Source organism: Zingiber officinale, chromosome 4A, assembly GCF_018446385.1.
Source record: "Zingiber officinale cultivar Zhangliang chromosome 4A, Zo_v1.1, whole genome shotgun sequence".
Lineage (NCBI taxonomy): Eukaryota > Viridiplantae > Streptophyta > Magnoliopsida > Zingiberales > Zingiberaceae > Zingiber > Zingiber officinale.
In genome coordinates, this window is record NC_055992.1 from 116,634,577 (window position 1) to 116,657,801 (window position 23,225).

The following is a 23,225-nucleotide window of genomic DNA, read 5'->3' on the forward strand; positions in this document are numbered from 1 at the left end:
GAAGAGGAGAAAGAAAGGAACACTTGCGACTGGTTGTCAACTGATTCTATTACCATCTTTTCGTTTACCTCGTGTTCAAGATCGGCAAGCGCTATATGGCAGTTCAATTCCTTGAATGCCTCAATTGAAGATTTCTTTGCTGCTGCAGCACTACTTAGTTTTTCTCCATTCACTTCACTTTTAGGTTCTAGCTGATTTCTTTTTCAGTGAATTGTAATCCAGAGTTATTATTTTTGAGTGCATGACTGAATTCATGATACTCTCCACTAGAACCTTTCTGGCAAAGGCAAACAAGAGGAATAGACTAGCTCGAGTTAGATGGATAGTTCACTCAAATTAGTACTCATCTAAAATCCAAGACACTCAAGATCTCACTTATCTAACTTAGCTCATAGTAGATACATGTGACTTGGTCACCCCAACATCGACAAGATCAACCTTATTCTCCACAAGAAAACTCATGAACTCTTCGAAGTTCTCTTCCGTCGGTCGGTAGTGCCCACTATGACTCCACACAGCCTAACAAATCATGATCAAGTAGGTAAACCAAATGCTCTCCGAATAACTTGTATGAAACATAAACTAACATATTTAGTGAAGATTCACCTTGAGAGTTCCATCTTCTACAACTAATTGACCAGCAGCAGATGTAGCTCCTCCAGCAAGGAAACTGGAATGCTGAAATTTGCCCTTTTTCTTCTGAAGAAGTACAATTTACTTTACTAAGAGGAGTTAATTATATTGATCTGCCTATGTCATTGGATTCAATTCTTTACAATATTCTCATTTATATTTAAATGAATTTTAAGCAAATTCACCTGGCCAACATATAATTTCTTTGATGTGCTCAATACAAAAATCCATTTAGCATCTTTAGCACTATCAGATGTGTCCAGCAATTGCCTGCTCTGTCTGTATAAGAACTTTCCATCCTCAATCACAACTTCATAAGCCTCCCTTTCTTTCTGCAAATCAAGTGATGAGTGATCATACGATTACTCGTATCCAAATGTTCGACATGCCTGATATTATACAAGTGCTTACAGGGCCAAGATACTTGATGCACTGCTGTTGAAGCCTCGACCGACAGCATTGTTCTTGGATATTAACCTCCTTTCCTTCTCCAACATCAAGCCTATAACAAGCCACATGAATGGTGGTTTAAGTTTCTCAACCACAAACACAATTCAGTGAAACTATATACTCCAAACTTACCAATACAAGAATGGCTCCATGCTCTCAGACTGAAGCCAGCACTCATAGTAGAATTGGAGATTGTGGCCATACCGATGTCGGGGATCGATCTGCATCGAAGGTTTACCGATAATTAAGCAAGCAAAACATTAACTGAAATGTAGAAGAATTATTGTGCAGCGGAAGGCCTACTGCTTCTAGCCAATGCTGCAAGGCGAGTTTCTGAGCTTTCTCATCCTTGGACAAACCTTTGCCAACCTATACAACAACAACAATCCAGGAACGAGAAACTTAACCTTGCACATTCTACCAAAATGAACACAATTCTCATTGCCAACTACCTTAGCAGCCCTGGTTCTTGCCCGGGACCATCGAGAGATTGCTGTTTCTGGTTCCTTGATATCGAAAAACGACACTGAACTTAGCTTGAGCAACACAAAATCCAACAACTTCCAACTAAAATGTCCAAATTCAAACATATAGATGCTAAGCAAGTCCTTTTTAGAATGGAAAACAAGTAAAAAAAACCATGGGGATCAAGCCCATACCAAAGCTGTTCATCGGCACAATCTGAAAGCCTTCTTCGAGTCCAAAAGCACTTGTAGACCTTATCTAGTTCCACTGCAGCAGCTCGGTGGTTGGAGCTCGTCTCACTAGAAGAACTCAGGCCCGATTCGACTGATCTCTTCTTCAAAGGACTAGAAGAAGAAGAGATCACAGGACCTTCAAGCAAAAACCTTTGAGCGCCTAAAACCTCGAGGGACCTCTTAATGCCATCATCCTTAGCTTCATAGCTAGCTCTAGGACTCGAGAATGACATTTCCATGTTCATGGGAGATGGAAGAGCTGCCCTTGATGCTATGCATCTCATGCTTCAAATTAGCAGCAATGAGATTTAGGAATCACAGTTTTCATCTTTTTTGGCAAAAAAAAAAAACAAGAAGGAACAACTAAAACACATAAAGAACAATAAAAAAACAACTCAGGGAAGATCCATTAAAGATCAAAACCTCACCACACAAATAGAGTTTGGAGCGTATTGCAGAAGCGAGGCAGAGGTATAACTAGATCTGAAATGGATGTGTTTAAATAGGGCTTGGAGGCACTTGTTCTTCGCATGCCGACCCTGCATGCACAATAGTTTGTTACGTCCAAACTCATGTATAACATACGCTGTCATCTTCTTGACAAATGATTTACTGTTAGTATGTCTTATCATCATCGACATAAGATTCATATATATATATATATATATATATATATATATATATATATATATGAATCTCCAGTGCGTTTAATTACACTTTGGATGAAGCACAAGGCAATAAATTGCTCTTTTTCCTCAAGCGTATACGTGTTCCTGCATGAATGAATGACGGCTGCGTGAGATTTGGTGGGTTGACATTACAAGATCTTGTTCACTAAACGCGCTTATAGAGAGAGAGAGAGAGCACAGAATTGTCAAATTGACTTTTAGTTTGATCTCCTCAGTCAAGTTCAAGAATATAATTAATGCACTTAATTATATTGGTAGCTCGATATTCAAAATGCCGACAGATAATTAGGAAGACGTATCTCGAAATACAACATAAACAGAACTGCAGTATTCTGTTATTTTTCAGAAGAATTTTTTTTTCCAAACTCGTTTGAAAAGCAATAAAACAAATGATATATCTGACCCTGTCCAAAACAATGAAGGTGGCGAGTTGAGGGCGATGATTCTTATGTTGATCAAATGAGGACTTTTTACTATTCTGTGTCACAAAAGATACTAATATCGGATCAAGGAAGAGGTTTTCGGTGTTGACTTTGAAGAAAAAATGAATGGAATAGTAATAGTGGGTGCGTAAAATTGTATCGTGTTGTGTGAGCATACTTGTGCCTATAAGTGTAGACCTTTTTTTATAGTAGCACTATTTATATTTGAATCTCAAAGTGTTATAAAAAAAGGATAAATTATAAAGATGCTCTAACACTCTTTAAAATGGACTTGCAATTTCTATGCATCTCAGAGAGGAAACTTCTATTATACAATTTATCTACCGAATAACCTTTATTCCATATGGTACAAAATGCCAAAAGGGTATCATGAGGTCGTTGGGTTGAAGGGCCCACTAAGTGTTTATTTGATAACTTGATCGAGCCTCTCGAGCATCTTGATTGGCTATCATTCAAAGGTACCATTCGGTCGGTTTAGAGAATTGTAACGGGAGACTCGGCCTTCACTTGACCTTTTTAACGAATTAGGGAGCTCAAGTCGACTGAGTGTCCAGCTAGTCTGATCGGACGTGTGATCCAATCGGCTAGATCACTCTGCCGAGCTAGCTTCTATGTTGACTTGACTCAAAGCTTAATTATGAAAGCCATGTAAATTAGGGTCCGACCAGCCCTTCGATCTGGCCGGCTTAAAGGTCAGGTCAGTTGTTTCTCGACCGAAATGATCAACTATGCTGTCTTAAAAAAATTGACTTTGACTTTTCTTTGATTATAATTATCATATCATCCGATCTCCTTAACTTTACTTAGGAGCCCTATCTTAATCGCCGCATCAATATTCATGACGTTTTCCAAGATCGTGCATGATGCAGAGGAATTAAACGAGCTAAGGTTGACATTTGGGAGCTGGCTGACTCTGTCGAAGTTGAATTTTAGATGTCTTTCAAAGGAAAACTGGCCTGTCTTTCCACAACAATCATGAGTCAAAAGGCAAACATTTGCGGCTAGAATACTCCAGATGTCAAATTGGTTAAAGATTGGGTGCACAGAGCTGGTCAACTCTCCCCTCCTGTCTCGATCTCAAGCCTAATTTTTTAGGTTTACAGTTGTATATTCAGGCGATGGAGAGTTTCTGTCGATCGAGGATTATTTAATTTAATTTAATTTAATTAATTATGTAACTATGGCAGCTGCGAGGCAGTTAAATAATGGTGATATTTGTTCATGCATGAGCCATGCACCGAACTGTAGTACGTGCACGAAATGGCACAGCTGCAATATAATATTACGGATTTAGATATGACGATAGGGAAAATTTGCATGTCGTCTCAATTAGTAAATAAAATTTTTGTACATTGATAAAAAAATATTTCTTTTCATTCCTTATTCAAATATATTTATCTAATTATTTATGATATTTTTAAATATAAAAAATCTAAAAATAAGTATAATTCCTCTTTAATTTTACATTAAACTAGAATATAATTTAATATATTTTCTATCAAATTTAGGATGATTCTTTTTCACCTCTATTGGATAAAAAATATATTAGATTTTCTTTAAATGATACTCAATTGGATGAAAAATATACTATATTTTCTTTAAATGGTGCTGAATTTAGGAGAAATTATATTAAGCAGGAAAAAATTGTGCTCAATTTTGATAGAAAATATACTCGATTCTAGTAGAAAGTATTACTTTTAAGAGGAATTATACTCATTTTAGTATATTTTCTATTAATTTGAACACGATTCTTTTTCCACCTCAATTGGATGGAAAATATACTAAATTTTCTTAAATGATACTCAATTGGATAGAAAATATACTAGATTTTCTTTAAATGATGCTGAATTTAGGAGAAATTATATTAAGCAAGAAAAAAACCATGCTTAATTTAATAGAAAATACATTCGATTCAGTGCTTAATTTAACAAAAATTATACTTGTTTTTAGAATTTTTGTACCTAAAAAATATGATGGGTAATTTTGATAGAAAATATATTCGATTCTAGTATAAAGTACTGACTTTAAGAGGAATTATACTCATTTTTAAACCTTTTGTATCTAAAAAATCTGAGGGACAATTAGGTAATAATATTTGTATGAAGCAAATAAAACTTTATATGTAGGGAGTGAAAATAAAATTTTTTATGATTGAGAATTGCATGTAAAATTAAAGTTATGATTGAGGATCTTTCTCTAATTTACCGATGATATATTTGAATATCTAAGGATTTTAGAAAATATCATATAAACAAAATTTGTTAAAGTTGTCTTAGCTAAGTGATAATAATACATTCAGATTAGGCTATATAAAAATTAAAGTCAGTAAATGTTAAGATCATTAAGCTTTTACACTAAATAATCTGATAATATAAAGTCATTCAAACAAAAATAATTATGATTAACAATACGCTTTTCAAAAGAAACAAAGAAAATTGACAACTTGGCGTTTTTTTTTAAAAAAATATATACTAATTTACTCTTCAGATAATAATTTTACTTTTTATTTTTCATTAATTAACTAATTTAATTTGTTCCCGATTAAATATGGCCAGTTGGTTGTAAGGACGGATTAGGAATTAGAGGGGGTGGTCTTTGGGTACGAAGGGATGAAATTTTAATGGACTAAATAGATTTTTTACTGATTATACTTCTTTAATTATATGATTAAGATGTACAATTGAGTATCTTATACAGGGCTGGGCTCTACCTCCATTATATGGATCCGTCCTTGCTCGGTTGATAATAGATGCATCGATTACTGAATGGATGCCGAGTATGATTAATTCAATTATATATAAAAAAAATGTAACCACCACATTAGTAGCTATCTACTGCCATGGGAAGGGAAGTAAAATACAAAAATCTAAGTGGTACGTATCTAAGTAGGGGTCTACAGAAGCGGTGAACTCTTTATTAAGTTTTGACTCCTCGATTATTATAATTTTATCCTTAACATTTATCATTAGTGGTAAAAGACGAATACGTTTGTCTATAATATCCCCACGAACTCATCCCAGGATCAACACGGAGGAGATATTGAGGGCATGATTAATTCAATTATGGTGACAAAATATGATAACGTTCATCCCAAGTGTCCCTCACAGCCTGTCTCCAGGCTATATGAAGGGAGGTAAATTACGAGTGACTATTATAACTCGAGCAGTGAATAGTGCATGGGGAGGGCAAAAATTGTCCCCATACCTCATGGTGGCAATACCCCATGCACTAACCAACTATCCCGTCTCGAGGAGAATAAAATGATGAACCAAGTTCTTAGGATCTTTGTGTCCTGTTAGAGGAGGAGGGTGTTGGATAAATGTGAATGGAATAAAGAGATGGAGACGAAGAGACTCTATTGTGCATGAGTTTAGTCCCACATTAGAAGTCTCTTGGCTTTATTGTTGGTTTAAATTATGACACATGCATTGACATTGTAAACATATGCATGGGGAGAGACTCTCTCACGCGTGAGTACGCAGGGGTGGGTGCAAATCCAGGGCCCGGATTGTACCGAACCAAGGTTGACTCGTGCGCGAGCACGACTTGTGCATGTCGAATGCCGGACCGGTTGAGGTAAAATTTACCTAAAATAATGAACCAACATATAGCCACTTGAATCTTGCTCAAGGATGTAATGGAAGCATTAATGTGAAATTAATGCTGATTCCGTAATGTCTCGACATTAATGGCGGCATTAAACTCATTAATGATGATTTCGTAACGTCTCAGTATTAATGACGACATTAATCTCATTAATAATGATTCTGTAACGTCTCGACATTAATGAAGACATTAAAGCCATTAATGACGAAATTAAACTCAGCATTAAATGATCATAATTTGATCATTTATTGCAGGCAAGATGAGAACTCCTATATAAGATGGCTGGATCTTGAGCAAAGCGAAGAAGAAAAAAGCGAAAGCAAGAGAATTCCTCCACCTTCGTTCCCTGATTCTTTTCTCTCAGTCGTGCATCCGCTCGGCTAAACTATTTGTGATAGCACTCAGGTGCATTCTCAGTTCGCCACGAACAACCAGTGCTTGGTTGCGTTCATGGTCTTGCCGTTGTATCCTGGGAAACAGACGATCCCAGAAAACCTCGAAGCACAGCCGGAGGTGGGACGAATCTGTTTCAAGGAAACTGCGTCGATCGTAGGCCTCGGTCCGGTGCTCTGTTTGTCCGCTCGGTTGGACTCTTCATTTGCTGGGTCGGCCACTCGCCCTTCTGATCTGCCCGACTGGTCTCCCGCTCTGCCTGTCTATCCTTCAGTCTGCTTGGACGATCTGATTGCTCAGACTCTGAGGTCAGAAAAACCAGCCCCTGCTGGCAGCCTGAGATTATCTGCTCAGGTCATCTTAACTGTGAGTTGAATTTAATTTGAGTATTTAGATTCAGCTAATTTCCTGTAAATCTCCGGCTACAGATTGTTTGGTTTCCAACAATCTTGAAACAGACTCGATTCTGTTGAGATGGCCACGGAACGAAATGTTGAGGTGCAACAGACTCAACATGTTCAGGCCCCTCCACCCCGATTGGAACTATGCCAATCAGTCATAGGGAAAGGCCAGAGAAGTTCAGTGGACTAAACTTCAAGAGGTGGCAGCAGAAGATGCTCTTCTACCTGACCACACTCAATCTGGCTCGATTCTTGACCGAGGACCCTCCCAAACGCACTGAGGATGCTGATGCGCAAACCATCAGTACAGTGGAGGCATGGACTCATTCCGAGTTCCTTTGCCGAAACTACATGCTCAACTGCCTTGCCGACTCGTTGTATGCTGTGTATAGCATGAAGAGTACGGCTAAGGAACTGTGGGAGTCCCTAGACAAGAAATACAAGACGGAGGACGCAGGGGCAAAGAAGTTCATCGTGGGCAGATTCCTGGACTACAAGATGATTGACTCCAAGACGGTGATCAGTCAAATCCAGGAGCTTCAGGTGATCTTGCACGAGATCCACTCAGAAGGGATGGTTCTGAGTGAAACCTTCCAAGTGGCTGCTATCATCGAGAAGCTGCCTCCCGGCTGGAAGGATTTCAAGAACTACCTGAAGCACAAGCGGAAGGAGATGAATGTGGAGGAACTCATCGTTCGACTTCGCATCGAAGAAGACAACAAGAGTTCAGAGAGAAAGTTGTTCTCTCCGGCTACTGTCAAAGCCAACGTGGTCGAGCACAGACAAAGCTCGAAACGGAAGAACCCCAAGTCTTCCAAGATAGGACCCAAAGGAGGCATCAACAAGAAGAAATTATCTGGGAAGTGCTTCAACTGTGACAAAGTGGGTCACAAATCTTCGGAGTGCAGAAAGCCGAAGAAGAAGCAGGAGGCCAACCTGAACGAGGGACCAGAAATGGACGACCTCTGCGCTGTGGTCTCTGAGCTAAACTTGATCGGTTCAAACCTGCGACAATGGTGGATCGATACTGGAGCCACTCGACATGTCTGCTGCAACAAGAAGTTGCTCCACAACTTCGAAGAAGTCACTGGAGACAAACTGTTCATGGGGAACTCAGCAACCTCGGACATCACGAGCCAAGGAAAGGTGATGCTGAAGATGACCTCGGGCAAGGACCTCACTCTGAACAATGTGCTGTATGTTCCGGAGATTCGGAAGAATTTAGTGTCCGGATCACTTCTGAGCAAGCATGACTTTCGCATTGTTTTTGAGTTGGACAGAGTTGTATTGTCCAAAAATGGGATGTTTGTAGGAAGATGCTATGTATTTGATGGGCTGTTTAAGCTCAATGTAATGGCCATTAGGCCCAAGATAAATAAAACTGAAAGCTCTTCCACTTATATGCTTGAGTCTTCGTGTTTATGGCATGGTAGACTAGGACATGTTAACTACGATGTATTGTGTAGATTAATAAACATGCAAAGCATACCTACATTCCACCTTGACCCAAAACACAAGTGTGAGATTTGTGTTGAAGCGAAAATGACAAGGTCATCCTTTCAACATATTGAAAGAAGTAACGAACCACTTGACCTAATCCACACTGACGTGTGCGATCTAAAAGGTACGCCAACGCGTGGTGGAAATAAATACTTCATCACTTTTGTAGATGATAACACAAAATACTGTTATGTGTATCTTCTCAAAATTAAGGATGAAGCTATAGAGAAATTTGCCCTCTATAAGAACGAGGTTGAAAACCAGCTTAATAGAAAGATTAAGGTGGTTCCAGGTGACCGAGGCGGTGAATATGTGTCACCGTTCGCTGAGTTGTGTGCTGAACATGGGATCAGACATGAAACAACAGCTCCTTATACTCCTCAGCAAAACGGGATTGCTGAGCGAAAGAATTGAACTCTTAAGGAGATGATGAATGCTCTTCTATTAAGCTCTGGATTGCCAGAGTTCATGTGGGGGGAAGCTGTGTTAACAGCTAATTACCTTTTAAATAAGGTGCCTCGGAAGAAAATAGATAAGAGCCCTTATGAGTTGTGGAATGGAAGACAACCGTCCTACAAATATTTACTAATGTGGGGGTGTCTTGCCAAAGTGTTGGTGCCTGATCCAAAAAGGATTAAGATAGGACCAAAGACTGTTGATTGCATATTTATTGGATATGCACATAACAACAGTGCTTATCGATTTTGTGTGTATGAGTCACACATACCGGAGATACATAAGAACTCGATAATCGAATCGAGAAATTCCTCTTTCTTCGAGCATGTATTTCCATATAAGACCCGTGAGGATGCTAGCTCCTCAAAACGGGCGAATGAAACACAAGGTGAAGAAGAAAATGATGACAATGAGGAACCAGTGGAGGTTGAGCCTAGATGGAGCAAAAGAGCTAGGGTAGAAAAATCCTATGGATCGGATTTTATCACTTTCATGTTGGAGAGTGAGCCCCGTAGTTACTCAGAAGCTGTAGGCTCTTTTGATGGACCTCACTGGAAAGAGGCAATTGCATCTGAGATAGAATCTATCTTGCAAAATCACACTTGGGAGCTTGTGGATCTTCCTCCGGGAAGTAAACCATTAGGTTGCAAGTGGATTTTCAAGAAGAAAATGAAGTCAGATGACACGATCGATAAATACAAGGCCAGATTGGTAATCAAAGGAAGACCTTGATTACTTCGATACATACTCTCCGGTATCGAGAATAACTTCCATTAGAGTATTGTTGGCTATTGCCGCTCTATGGAATCTCAAAATACATCAAATGGATGTAAAGACAGCTTTTCTAAACGGGGATTTAGAAGAGGAAATTTACATGGACCAACCTGAGGGGTTTTCTGTGCCAGGACAGAAAAACAAGGTATGTAGATGGGTGAAGTCATTATATGGCTTGAAACAAGCGCCAAAGCAGTGGCATGAGAAATTCGATAATGCCATGAAGGAATGTGGATTCAAGATCAATGAATGTGATAAATGTGTCTACATGAGAGTCACAGAGAGTGACTATGTCATCTTGTGCCTCTATGTAGATGACATACTTATCATTGGGAGTAATGATAAGATAATCAAATCCACAAAAGATATGTTGAACTCAAGATTTGACATGAAAGACATGGGCCTAGCTGATGTGATTCTGGGAATCAAAATTCTTAGAACGACAGAAGGACTTGTTCTTAGTCAATCCCATTACGTGGACAAAATTCTTGAAAAATTCACCAAGGGTGATACTGCTTTGGCACGAATGCCGATAGATATGAGTCAACATCTATCGAAAAATCGAGGTGAAAGTATCTCGCAGATAGAGTACTCTCGAGTGATTGGAAGTCTGATGTACTTGATGAGTTGTACTCGACCAGACTTGGCCTACGCAGTAAGCAAATTGAGTAGATACACGAGTAATCCCGGTGTTGAGCACTGGAAAGGGATAACAAGAGTACTGAGGTACTTGAGGTATACTCGTGAATATGGACTGCACTATACGAGATATCCTGCTGTAATCGAAGGATACAACGATGCAAGTTGGATATCCAATATAAAAGACTCTATGTCTACGAGTGGGTATGTCTTCACTCTAGCAGGTGCAGCCATTTCCTGGAAATCTTCTAAGCAAACCGTAATAACCAGATCCACGATGGAATCTGAATTTGTAGCTCTTGACAAGTGCGGTGAAGAGGCTGAGTGGCTACGACAATTCATACAAGATATTCCACGATGGGCGAAATCGGTGCCGGGGATATACATACATTGCGATAGTCAATCAGCAATCGGTCGGGCACAGAGCCATCTGTATAATGGTAAGTCTAGACATATACGTCGTAGACACAATACCATTAGACAACAACTCTCAACTGGAGTTATCACTGTTGACTATGTGAAGTCAAAGGATAACCTAGCGGATCCGCTAACCAAAGGGTTAAATCGAGAGTTAGTTGCAAGCTCATCACAGGGAATGAGCTTGATGTCGTTGTCAGCGATCAGTGCAGAGGACACCCAACCTATGTTGACTGGAGATCCCAAAAACTAGGTTCAAAGGGACAACTAATCTGCGCTGACAAGACACACTGTGGGGGTAGCCCAATGAAACAGTGACTAGACGAGGGTAAGCCGATGGGTTTTTAATGATAAAAAAAGAGTAGTTGGAACTCTTGAGGGATCACCTATGTGAGAAAGAAGTGGGGCTGCTTCGAAGAGAATTGGAGGCATAATTCTTAGAGTTTCTCACAGAACCAGACGTGTTCATGGCCAAGAACGAACACACTCATGAGAACTGAGTTGTATCAGGGAGAGTCTTGGGTGAGATTTGTCACTGCTTACACAGACGACAGTATAGTTCAAAGACATCATGTCTACTATCAGCCAGTAAGCAACCAGATCTTCACAAGGGAGGGTTCAAAGGGTAAAACCTACCCATCCTATACTTGACTCAACTGTTGAATGCTATCACATACCCTGTTTTCCATTCATGTGGGGGATTGTTGGAAATGTGAATGGAATAAAGAGATGGAGACGAAGAGACTCTATTGTGCATGAGTTTAGTCCCACATTAGAAGTCTCTTGGCTTTATTGTTGGTTTAAATTATGACACATGCATTGACGTTGTAAACATATGCATGGGGAGAGACTCTCTCACGCGTGAGTGCGCAGGGGTGGGTGCAAATCCAGGGCCCGGATTGTACCGAACCAAGGTTGACTCGTGCGCGAGCACGACTTGTGCATGTCGAATGCCGGACCGGTTGAGGTAAAATTTACCCAAAAGAATGAACCAACATATAGCCACTTGAATCTTGCTCAAGGATGTAATGGAAGCATTAATGTGAAATTAATGTTGATTCCGTAACATCTCGACATTAATGGCGGCATTAAACTCATTAATGGTGATTTCGTAACGTCTCAGTATTAATGACGACATTAATCTCATTAATAATGATTCTGTAACGTCTCGACATTAATGAAGACATTAAAGCCATTAATGACGAAATTAAACTCAACATTAAATGATCATAATTTGATCATTTATTGCAGGCAAGATGAGAGCTCCTATATAAGGAGGCTGGATCTTGAGCAAAGCGAAGAAGAAAAAAGCGAAAGCAAAGCGAAAGCAAGAGAATTCCTCCACCTTCGTTCCCTGATTCTTTTCTCTCAGTCGTGCATCCGCTCGGCTAAACTATTTGTGATAGCACTCAGGTGCATTCTCAGTTCGCCACGAACAACCAGTGCTTGGTTGCGTTCGTGGTCTTGCCGTTGTATCCTGGGAAACAGACGATCCGAGAAAACCTCGAAGCACAGCCGGAGGTGGGACGAATCTGTTTCAAGGAAACTGCGTCGATCGTAGGCCTCGGTCCGGTGCTCTGTTTGTCCGCTCGGTTGGACTCTTCATTTGCTGGGTCGACCACTCGCCCTTCTGATCTACCCGACTGGTCTCCCGCTCTGCCTGTCTATCCTTCAGTCTGCTTGGACGATCTGATTGCTCAGACTCTGAGGTTAGAAAAACCAACCCCTGCTAGCAGCCTGAGATTATCTGCTCAGGTCATCTTAACTGTGAGTTGAATTTAATTCGAGTATTTAGATTCAGCTAATTTCCTGTAAATCTCCGGCTACAGATTGTTTGGTTTCCAACAGAGGGAGGGGTGAATAACTTCTCTTCGATTTTTACCTACAACTTATTAGCGGAAGTAAAAATAATGGAAGTACTAGAATGAAATAACAAGAATGCAATGCTAACTCCTTGGTTTACTTGGTCTCCACCTTCTTGAGATGACTAATCCAAGAGTCTGCGCACACGATCAAGCTTCCACTATGATCTTCTCCTTCTCGAATCAAACATGAAGGTGGAGAAACCTTTACAAAATGATCTCTTCCTCTTAATTATAAGATGAAAGAATAAGTTTAGGAGGAAGAGATTGAGAGTATATAAGCTTGTAGATCATTTGGAGAGCTTAAAGATGTTTTTGCATGAAAGAGTTGTATTTCTCTCCAAGCTCCAAAAACTTCGTTTATACTTTTTCATAGATATCAGTTGACTGATGAGCTTCAACGACACTCAAGGATTTGCGAGATTTTCTGTCGTCAGGGGCCTAACAGTCACATATCAGTTGACTGGTATTGACCATCAGTCGACTGGTAGGCTACAATAACTCTCTGTGCATTTTTGGATCAAGTATCAGTCGACTGATATAAGCATCAGTCGATTGGTACACCTCAAAACTGAGGTTTGAGCAATTCAAGTATGACCTTTTATACTCGAAGCTTACCTCTAGCCTAGACTTACACCCTGAAGCAACTTCCATCATCCTCATACCCTTAGAATGCTTCAGAGCCCATGACTCACCCTTGCACTTGCCTTCAAGTGCTTTCTTTGGCTTCGTCATGTCAAGTCTTCCTTTACCAAGAGGCCGCCCCTCCTGAACTTTACTGCCAAGAGCCACACTCTGGGACTTCATCCGCCAAGACTACAATCTTGGACTTTCCTTGCTAAGTTTTTATACCTAGACTTTCCTTTGTACATGTCACTCAACATTCATGTTAGATCACTAACATTGCCTAACTTCAATCTTGGACTTCATCTCTTTTTGATGTTAGACAAATTGTTTAAGTCAGAGACGGATGTACATATGGGCTATCCTAGGCTATAACACAACCCAAATTTTATCTCTAGCTTTGTTTCTTTTTTGATTTCTTTGTCTTTCTCCTCTCGTCTTTTGTAAACTAGAAGAGAAGGGTCACAGAGAAGTAAGCGAAGGCAAACTGGAGGGATGAAGCCGCGTAGGTCAACGTCGACTGCCCTCTCAGCTTTCCGGTGGACTCTAATACACGTTATAGGAGCTATCGTTGTCGCCGTCCTTGTGGTCCTCCTCCCGTCCACCACTGCCCCCACACCTACAATCTCCTCCAAGCATCTCCTTCTCTCTTGTCTCCCTCCATTTCTTTTTCCCTGTTCCTTCTGTGAGCATTGCATGAGGTTGCTCGATTTCATGTGCTTGTTTTGTTGTCTAGGAATGTGAAATTGGATACAAGTGGAAAACTAGTGAGCTATGCAGGAGTTCGCTCCGCCCCTAACTCTCAAGGTCCCCATTTTTGTACAGAAGGTGATTCTTGAAATGCCAACGGTTCATGTTAGGATGGAAAAGTTAGTATTGCCATGGATTTCATTTGTTTTTCCCCCTCACTCTCTTCGTTCTATGAACTCTAGGTGGGTATCTTTGATGTGGCCACCTCTCTCTCTTGTTCGTGCTTTTTTCTAAAGTGTGAGTTTGCACTATTTTTCACACTTAGCACGAAGGGGGGCGAATCCTCTGGACCGTCTGTCCTAGTACGCTCTTGGACTAGGACAGGCGGATTAGTGGGATTTGATCGCCCCACCTATTTAATAGGTGGGGATCATCAAATCACACCCATGCAAATGAAGGACCAATCTCTTTGTGGTCTAGAGGATCCACCCTAAGCACGGAGTACTCGAAACCTCTAGTTTGATGATTTTGATCAAAATTTTCAATAACATATTTTTAAGTTGCAATTTGGATTGAATTTTGGTCCAATTTTCTTGCCATCAAATTTAATTGAATTTTTGGAACATTAATTTTCGGGACCTACTATCTCTACCTCACCATCGGTCGCACATTAGTTAACATTAAAAATTGCATTAGCGATCATGCCTTTTGTCATGACTTTTAAATTTAAATGTAATTTGGGATTGGTGCGGTAGTTCAATAATAGTTCTTTAGTGGAATGAATTATTATTGATAAAATTAAGTTGTGTGCTCGGGGCGAACACAGGAAGCTTAATTTTATCGGGAGACCAAAACCAATTCCTCCTCTCGGTCCCTATCGTAGCCTCTTGTATATAGAGATTTATACCCACCACATACCCACCTTCTTACCCATCCAATGGGGCCGGCCAAGCTAGCTTAGAACCCAAGCTAGGGCCGGCCAAGACCAAGTGGATGAGCCAAGTTGGTGGCCGGCCAAAGCTTGGGTCCCAAGTTTAGGTGGCCGACCACTAAAATATTAAAAAGGATTTTTATTAAAATTAATTCTTATGTGGATATCATGGTTTTAAAAGAAAGTTTAAAAATTAAAAATTTCCTTTTATAGCTTTCTACAAAGATTAAGAGAAGAGATTAATCTCTTTCCTTATTTGTAGATTAAAAGGATGGTTTTAATTTTTTGGTAAAAACTTTCCTTATTTGTAAATCATCTACATGTTTAAAAGAGAGTTTAAAATTTGAAAACTTTCCTTATTTGTTGATTAAAAGGTGAATTTTAAATTTTAAGAAAACTTTCCTTTTTAACCATATTCATGATTTAAAAGAGAGTTTAAAAATTAAATATTCTCTTTTATAAGTTTCTACAAGAGATTAAGACAAGATTTGATATCTTTCCTTATTTATAGATTAAAAGAGATTTTAATTTTTAGAGATAACTTTCTTTTTATCTACATGTTTAAAAGAAAGATTTTAATTTATAAAATTTCTTTTTTATTAACCAATCATGAAGGGATGAAAATTATTGGAGAAATTTTTTATAAATTTTTGGAGACAAATTAGGAAGTTTTAATTAATTTAAACTCTCCTTGTTTGTAGCTTTAATATGGTCGGTCATTATAATTGATGAGAAGAAAATTGTTTTTAATTAAATAAATTTTCTTTTTCAATGGCAAAAGAATTAAGGAAGTTTTTATTAAATTTTCCTTATTTGCCAAGACCAAGGATTATAAAAGAGGGGGTAGAGAAGGCTTCATGAAAAACGACTCTATTCTATTTTCTCCCTCTTTTCTTCCTTGGTGTGATCGACCCTTCTCCTTTTCTCTCTTCCTCTTGTGTGGCCGAAATCCTTTATCTCTTGGAGCTTTGAGGAGGTGGCCGGATCTAGCTTGAGGAAGAAGGAGAGAAAGCCTGCATCCCTTGGAGCTTGGTTGGTGAAAAAAATTCTTCATCCTTTAGAAGATATGCTTGGCCGAAACTTGAAGGAAGGAAGAAGAAGGTGCCTTGGTGGTTCTCGTCTCGGAAGATCGTTGTCCACACAACGTCCGGGATTAGAAGAGGAATACGGTAGAAGACCTAGAGGTTTTTTGTTTGCAAAAGAAAAGGTATACTAGTATTTAATTTCCGCATCATACTAGTTTTATTTCTTTGTAAAAATACCAAATACAAGAGGCATGCGATTCTAGTTTTCGAATTAGTTTTCGATGTTGTGTTCTTTTATTTTTATTTTCCTTGTGATTTGATTGTTCCTTTTGGTTGACCTAAAGTTATTTAAGGAAATTAAATATTAGCTTTCCTTAAAAGGCTTTGTCTAGGCGGTGGTGGTTGTTCCCATATCCAAGAAGGTCATGTGCCTCGCCATGTAGTCCTGGAAGCCAATTTTGGAAATTAATATTTAATGGAATTAATAACCTAGATGATTTGGATCGAACGTGTTAAGTTCCGCAGGAGATCCAAGTCTAAACCTAAAAGAACAAATAAATTAAACTTAGGATCAAACGTGTTAAGTTCCGTAGGCGATCCAAGTTTAATTTAAAAAAACACATGGTAGCTAGGAAAAGGTTCAGACCTTTGTACAAAATTTTTATACAATGGAACCGATAGGTTTTCCGAGTAGCAACCAACAGGTTACTCGAGGAGAAGGCCGAAAATTGGATTCGGGTGAGCCCTATTTAGGTTGGCCGGAATCACCCTAAAGAATGGGACTTCTGAAGACGAAGCAAAGAAGCAAGCAAGCTGGAAAAAGCTACCAGCCAGCTTGGAGGCGCCTCCATCAGGCTTGGAGGCGCCTCCAGCTTGAAGGCGCCTTCAATGCCTGTTGGAGGTGCCTCGGACCTAGCAGAAGTGAACGTTGAGCTTTCGGATAAAGTTTTATCCACTCTCTTGATGAAGGTGCCTTGGACATCCGAGATAGAATTTCCAAAGGCTATATAAAGGCCTCTGGAACTAGGAATTAGAAATCAACTATTCCATCAACTCTGCAATCAATTCCTAGCAATAGTTCTGAGCTGTAAGAGTGTAAAAGGCTTCTCCGCCTTCAGAGAAGGAGATTTTTCTAGTGCGCGCTTTTCATCGCCCTGGATTAACAACCTTCTTGGTTGTAACCAGGTTAACTCCCAGTCTTCTCTGTCCTTTTGTTTAGCTTTATTGTTTTAAGTTACTTTTTATTATTGCTATTGCACTTTCGAGTTGAAAGATCCGAGGAGGATAGTTTTAATTTGTGCAGGCAATTCACCCCCCTCTTGTCGGCCTCTGCTGCACCTACACTACGATCTTCTCCTTTTCGAATCAAACACAAAGGTGGAGAAACCTTTACAAGATGATCTTTTCCACTTACAAGATGAAAGAATAAGTTTGGGAGGAAAAGATTGAGAGTATGAAAGCTTGGAGATCACTTAGAGAGCTTAAGAATATTTTTGCATGAAAGAGTTGTATTTCTCTCCAAGCTCTAAAAACTTATTTTATACTTTTCTATAGAGATCAATCGACTGGTGTTCACATGAATTGATTGATGAGCTTCAATGACACTTAGGGATTTAGGGGATTTTCTGCCATCAGAGGCTTAATAGTCACATATCAGTCGATTAGTATTGACCATCAGTCGACTGGTAGGCTGCTGCAACTCTATGTGTGTTTTTGGATCAAGTATCAGTCGACTGGTACACCTCAAAACTGAGGTTTGAACAATTCAAGTATATGACCTTTCATACTTATTTAACCAAACATCAAAAGTAAATGATACTTGGAGCAAGATTACACTAACACAGGTAACACCGACCTTGGGGCGACCGGTCTAGACACACGAAAATTTCTCACAGGCCGCTAGGGTAAATCAGAAAGTACTTGCGGTGGACCACCAAGAAACCCAGCATCCCGTGGTTGTGTTGTTGGGTTTTTCGGGCCGCGAAAACCGCGTTTTCGCGTCGCGGAAACCCCGAAAGTGATAGGATCTAGTAGCGCGATAGAGGGGGGGGGGTGAATATCGCTTCTTTTTAAAAACTATTCTTTTCTTTTTAAGTCAGAATCGTGTAGCGGAAAATAAGAAAGGAGACACAATTGTTTACTTCGTTCGGAGCCTAGCTCGACTCCTACTCGAAGGCCCACGGTCCTTGATCGCACCGATGGGCAAAACACTAAAACCCTTCTCTCTGAACTCCTCGGAGAGAAGCATATCGTACAAGTACAATAGAATAAGATAGTAACAAACCTACTATCTAATTAGCAATTAAGTATAAAACAAAAAATAAATATACCGACAAATGAATCGAAGATGTAGTGTAGGTCGGTTCTTTCAAATGACGTAGCTTTGCACTGAAGATGAGTCGCTTGCAGAGTAGTAACTTGTGATCAGAAAGTTCTTCTATGGCATCTGTCTTCAAGTCTGAATTTATAGGTGGACTGAGGTTCGGTCGACCGATCCCTCTGTTCGGTCGACCGAACCATCTCCGCTCACCCACAGCTGGAGTCTGACGAGCTCGTAAATTCTGCATTAACTGGCCTTCAATGGTTCGGTCGACCGAACCCTTTTATCAGTCGACCGAACAAGGTTTTTCCTTGTTCGCTGAAATCTGCCGAGATCACCCTTTAATGTTGATTAAATGCTGATTGGATCAGTCGACCGATCCCCAGGTTCGGTCGACCGATCCCCAGGTTCGGTCGACCGATCAGCTTCTATTTCCTTTGCTGCTGATCGGTGCTGACATAACTGATCTGTGCTGAGTCAACTTGGTTCGGTCGACCGATCCCTCTGTTCGGTCGACCGATCCGGCTATACCTGCAACACAGAGTTAAGCAAAGTATTCATGCAACACAAAGGTTAGAACAATAATATATAATGCATGAGTAGTATAAAGACAGTAGGACTGTCTTGATCTCAACTTGGAAAACTTCCCGGTTTCTTCAGTTGGATCAGCGACCTTAGGTTGTTCCCTTTGGGAACCCGTCCTCACTGTCGCTCCTTCAATTGTTTACCTCAACTTACCTGCCAAACATGCTCCTCCAGACATGTTTGGACTTTTGCCTGCTCAGTGTCTGATCACCTGATCCATTAAGACTTTTCCTGCAATACCATATTAGCCAACAACAATAATAGTAATACAGAAAACAATAGTAAATATAAACCTAGATTTATCGAGATCCGCTGGTCTGGTCGACCGCGCGCGGTCGACCGGAAACCATCCCATCAACCTTGCTTGGAGTTCACTCCTCCAAGACTTCTCGTTACCTAAGGTTACCACCCCTTAGGATTTTCTCCACTTGGCTTCACTCACCAAGACTCAGTATTCGGCTACCCGGGGATCAAGTCCTCCAGACCTATCCACCTGGCTTCCACGACATACCGAGATTTCCCTTACCTAGCCTACAACTAGGACTCAGTATTCGACTACCCAGGGATCAAGTCCTCCAGACCTATCCACCTAGCTTCCATGATACACCGAGATTTCTCTCCCTGCCTAGCCTCTAACTAGGACTTCCCTTGCCTAGCCTACAACTAGGACTTCCCTAGATCAAGCTCCATACTAAAATATTCTTACTTAAACATATTTGTCTGACATTAAAACCTAGGAGGTCGATTGCACCAACAATCTCCCCCTTTTTGATGTTTGACAAATATGTTTAAGTTCGGTCAATTTAAAAAGATTTAGATTTCTAACTTAAACCTCTTTTCTCCCCCTTTTGTCGTACAACAAAAAGAACCCTTCATAAATGACTTTTAATTGCTAAGGATCCCTAAGTTTTGCACCAACAATGATAGAATACCTTTAAACATTTCCAAGATATTTTCTAAGGTATTCTCCCACCCTTTTGAAGGACAATAATAAGATGTATTTTTCTAAGTGAGCACGCAACAAATATTAATTAAAAAATTTCAAAAATTCAAAAATAAATTTGTAAAGCGTTTTTATCAAGCATTCTTTCCAAAGAGTATTTGAAATCTGAGTTCAATACCATTTTCAAAATAAATATAAAATATTTCAAGGCTAAAAACATTTTCAAGGATTTTAAAAAGATATTCCAAGGCTTGGACTTTATCAAAAAAAAATTTTTCTTACTGGTTTACTAAGATATGAATGTCAAAATATTCAAAGTATTTTCAAAGTATGAAACATAAAGTTTTTAGAGTAATTTTCAAAGTATTTTTCAAAAAGTATGAGTTTGAAAAATATGATTTTGAAAAGATAATGCTTGAAGAAGAATTTTGTAAAAGTAATATATATATATTTTTAAAAATATTTGATTAAGAGATTTTAAGATTTTTTTTAAAAAAAAATTGTAAAGAAGTTTTATCAAGCAATTTTCAAAGAGTGTTTTGAAACAAATTTTTTTTTTTTAGAATATGTTTTCAAAAGCATGATTTTGAATTAAAAATATGTCCTTCAACCAAGTCTCTTCCCCTTAACTGGACACTATTTTTTAGATATCCTTGTTACCCATAAGGAAGACTTTTCTATGTGTGTCTAAGAGTCACGATTGACTTAAGGTTCTAAAGACTTAGGCGGTGAATAACAATAATTATATATAATACACTCAATCAATCATCAATCAAGATTTGAAAAATATTTTATAAGAAAATAGATTTATAAGTTTTCAAAATCTTTTTTAAGAAAATAGTTTAAATTTTAATTTTCTTAGCATCTCACCCATTCTAAATTTTCAAGTATGGTAATCCTATAATTATGTGAGATGACTTTACTTAAATTGAATTTTAGTTTAACTTAAATTAATTTTGGGTTAAAATGAATGATTAATTAATGGTAACATTATTTGAACTAATATTTAGTTTACTGATTTTAAATTTATTAACTAATTAATAAAGGATTAGTTTTAAAATTCAATGATTATTAATTAATTTTAATTGCTACGGTTGTAGGTTGTTAGATTAATAATTGGTTTAAAAAATAGTTTCAATTTAGTATGATTATTTAAGTTTAATTAATTACTTTTTAAAGGTTAAATTAATTTATTTAATGTTTTAAAAATAATTTTGATTAAGTTTTAAAAATAATTAAGTTTTTTTTAAAAATAAATTTAATTAAGTTTTAAAATAAATTTAATTAAGTTTTAAAATAATTTTAATTAAGTTTTAAAATAAATTTAATTAAGTTTTTAAAATAATTAAGTTTTAAAATAATTTTAATTAAGTTTTAAAATAATTTTAATTAAGTTTTTAAAATAATTAAGTTTTAAAATAATTTTAATTAAGTTTTTTAAATAATTTTAATTAAGTTTTAAAATAATTTTAATTAAGTTTTAAAATAATTTTAATTAAGTTTTAAAATAATTTTAATTAAGTTTTTAAAATAATTTTAATTAAGTTTTTAAAATAATTTTAATTAAGTTTTTAAAATAATTTTAATTAAGTTTTAAAATAATTTTAATTAAATTTTAAAATAATTTTAATTAAGTTTTTAAAATAATTTTAATTAAGTTTTTAAAATAATTTTAATTAAGTTTTAAAATAATTTTAATTAAGTTTTTTAAATAATTTTAATTAAGTTTTTAAATAATTTTAATTAAGTTTTAAAATAATTTTAATTAAGTCTTAAAATAATTTTAATTAAGTTTTTTAAAATAATTTTAATTAAGTTTGAATTTGAATTAATTTAGTTTGAATTAGATTTTATTGAAAAAGATTATTGAACCCATGTTAGATTCAAACTTAGCTTTGGGTTAATCAAGCAGGCATCGTAAGGATAAGTTTCAGTTCAGTGGCGTGGCATATGACCTACTTGAATATCATTAGACCACTTGCTGAAGACTTTCCAAACTGTTCCTGCCAAAAAAAACTTAATACTAAGCTTTGGTCTAACTAGCCCATGTTTAACTGGGGTAGCTTCGGTCAGATCCACTAAGTCTAGTGCACCAGGTAGAATTCCATATTCAGCCTAGACATGTCTTCGACAAAGTTTTCTTGACATACTATCATCCCAATCCATTCCGGTGCTATGTTGTTAGGGTTTGGTAAACCTTTTTAATTAACCGTTCTAAACTAGTAGCATATAGAAAAGATGCATGACATGTTAAATAATAGATAAGTATGCATGAACATGGCAAGTCATATAATTCAAACAAGTCATACATGATTTATTATTGTTTAGTTATTTATTTATTGTTGTTGTTGTTGTTTTATTATTATTGTTATTATTATTATTCTTGTTATTGTTGTTTTGTTATTATTATTGTTGTTGTTGTTGTTTTATTATTATTGTTATTATTATTAATGTTGTTATTGTTTTATTATTATTGTTATTATTATTAATGTTGTTATTGTTTTATTATTATTGTTATTATTATTATTGTTGTTATTATTATTATTATTATTATTGTTATTGTTGTTTTATTATTATTATTATTATTGTTATTGTTTTATTATTATTATTATTGTTGTTATTGTTTTATTATTATTATTATTATTATTATTTTTATTATTATTATTGTTTAGTTTTATAATTAAAAGGTTCATTATTATAATTAAGTTTATGAAAGTTTTGTTTTAAATTTGGTTTTGATTTATAATTTAAGAGCAATGATATGCACAAGGAAAAAAACTCAAGGAAAACCTCAAGGATAGACACATAAAGTCATGGCCCACCATTTCACTTTTTGTGGGCCCCATCATTTTATGTGTCTATCCTTGAGGTTTTCCTTGAGTTTTTTTCTTTGTACATATCATTTTTCATAATTTAAATCTAGATTTTGTGAGTTTATAAAATTATTAATAATGTTTTCTAATTTATTAATTTTATTTTGTAAAACATTATTTTGTTTTTGTTTTAGTTTTCTAAAGTTTGATTTATAGTTTAATTTCTTATTTTTACTTTCTAGATTTTTAGTTAAATTCTGTTTGTTGTTAGTTAATTTTAGATAATTATTATTTTGATTCGAATTATGTTGAATATATTGATTAAATAGATCT

At 37.2% G+C, this 23,225-nt stretch overlaps 1 protein-coding gene across 1 annotated transcript; it reads right to left on the bottom strand.

The window, feature by feature from the left end:
• Window positions 1-384: 384 nt before the first annotated feature.
• LOC121972670 (IQ domain-containing protein IQM2-like) lies at window positions 385-2,020 on the bottom strand. The gene is made up of 8 exons (XM_042524318.1): window positions 1,743-2,020; window positions 1,536-1,650; window positions 1,387-1,452; window positions 1,216-1,304; window positions 1,045-1,135; window positions 819-965; window positions 607-699; window positions 385-519 (listed from the first exon to the last, which is right to left on the bottom strand). The coding sequence occupies exons 1-8, from the start codon at window positions 2,018-2,020 to the stop codon at window positions 385-387; spliced, it is 1,014 nt and encodes a 337-aa protein (XP_042380252.1).
• Between the last annotated feature and the right edge of the window lie 21,205 nt (window positions 2,021-23,225).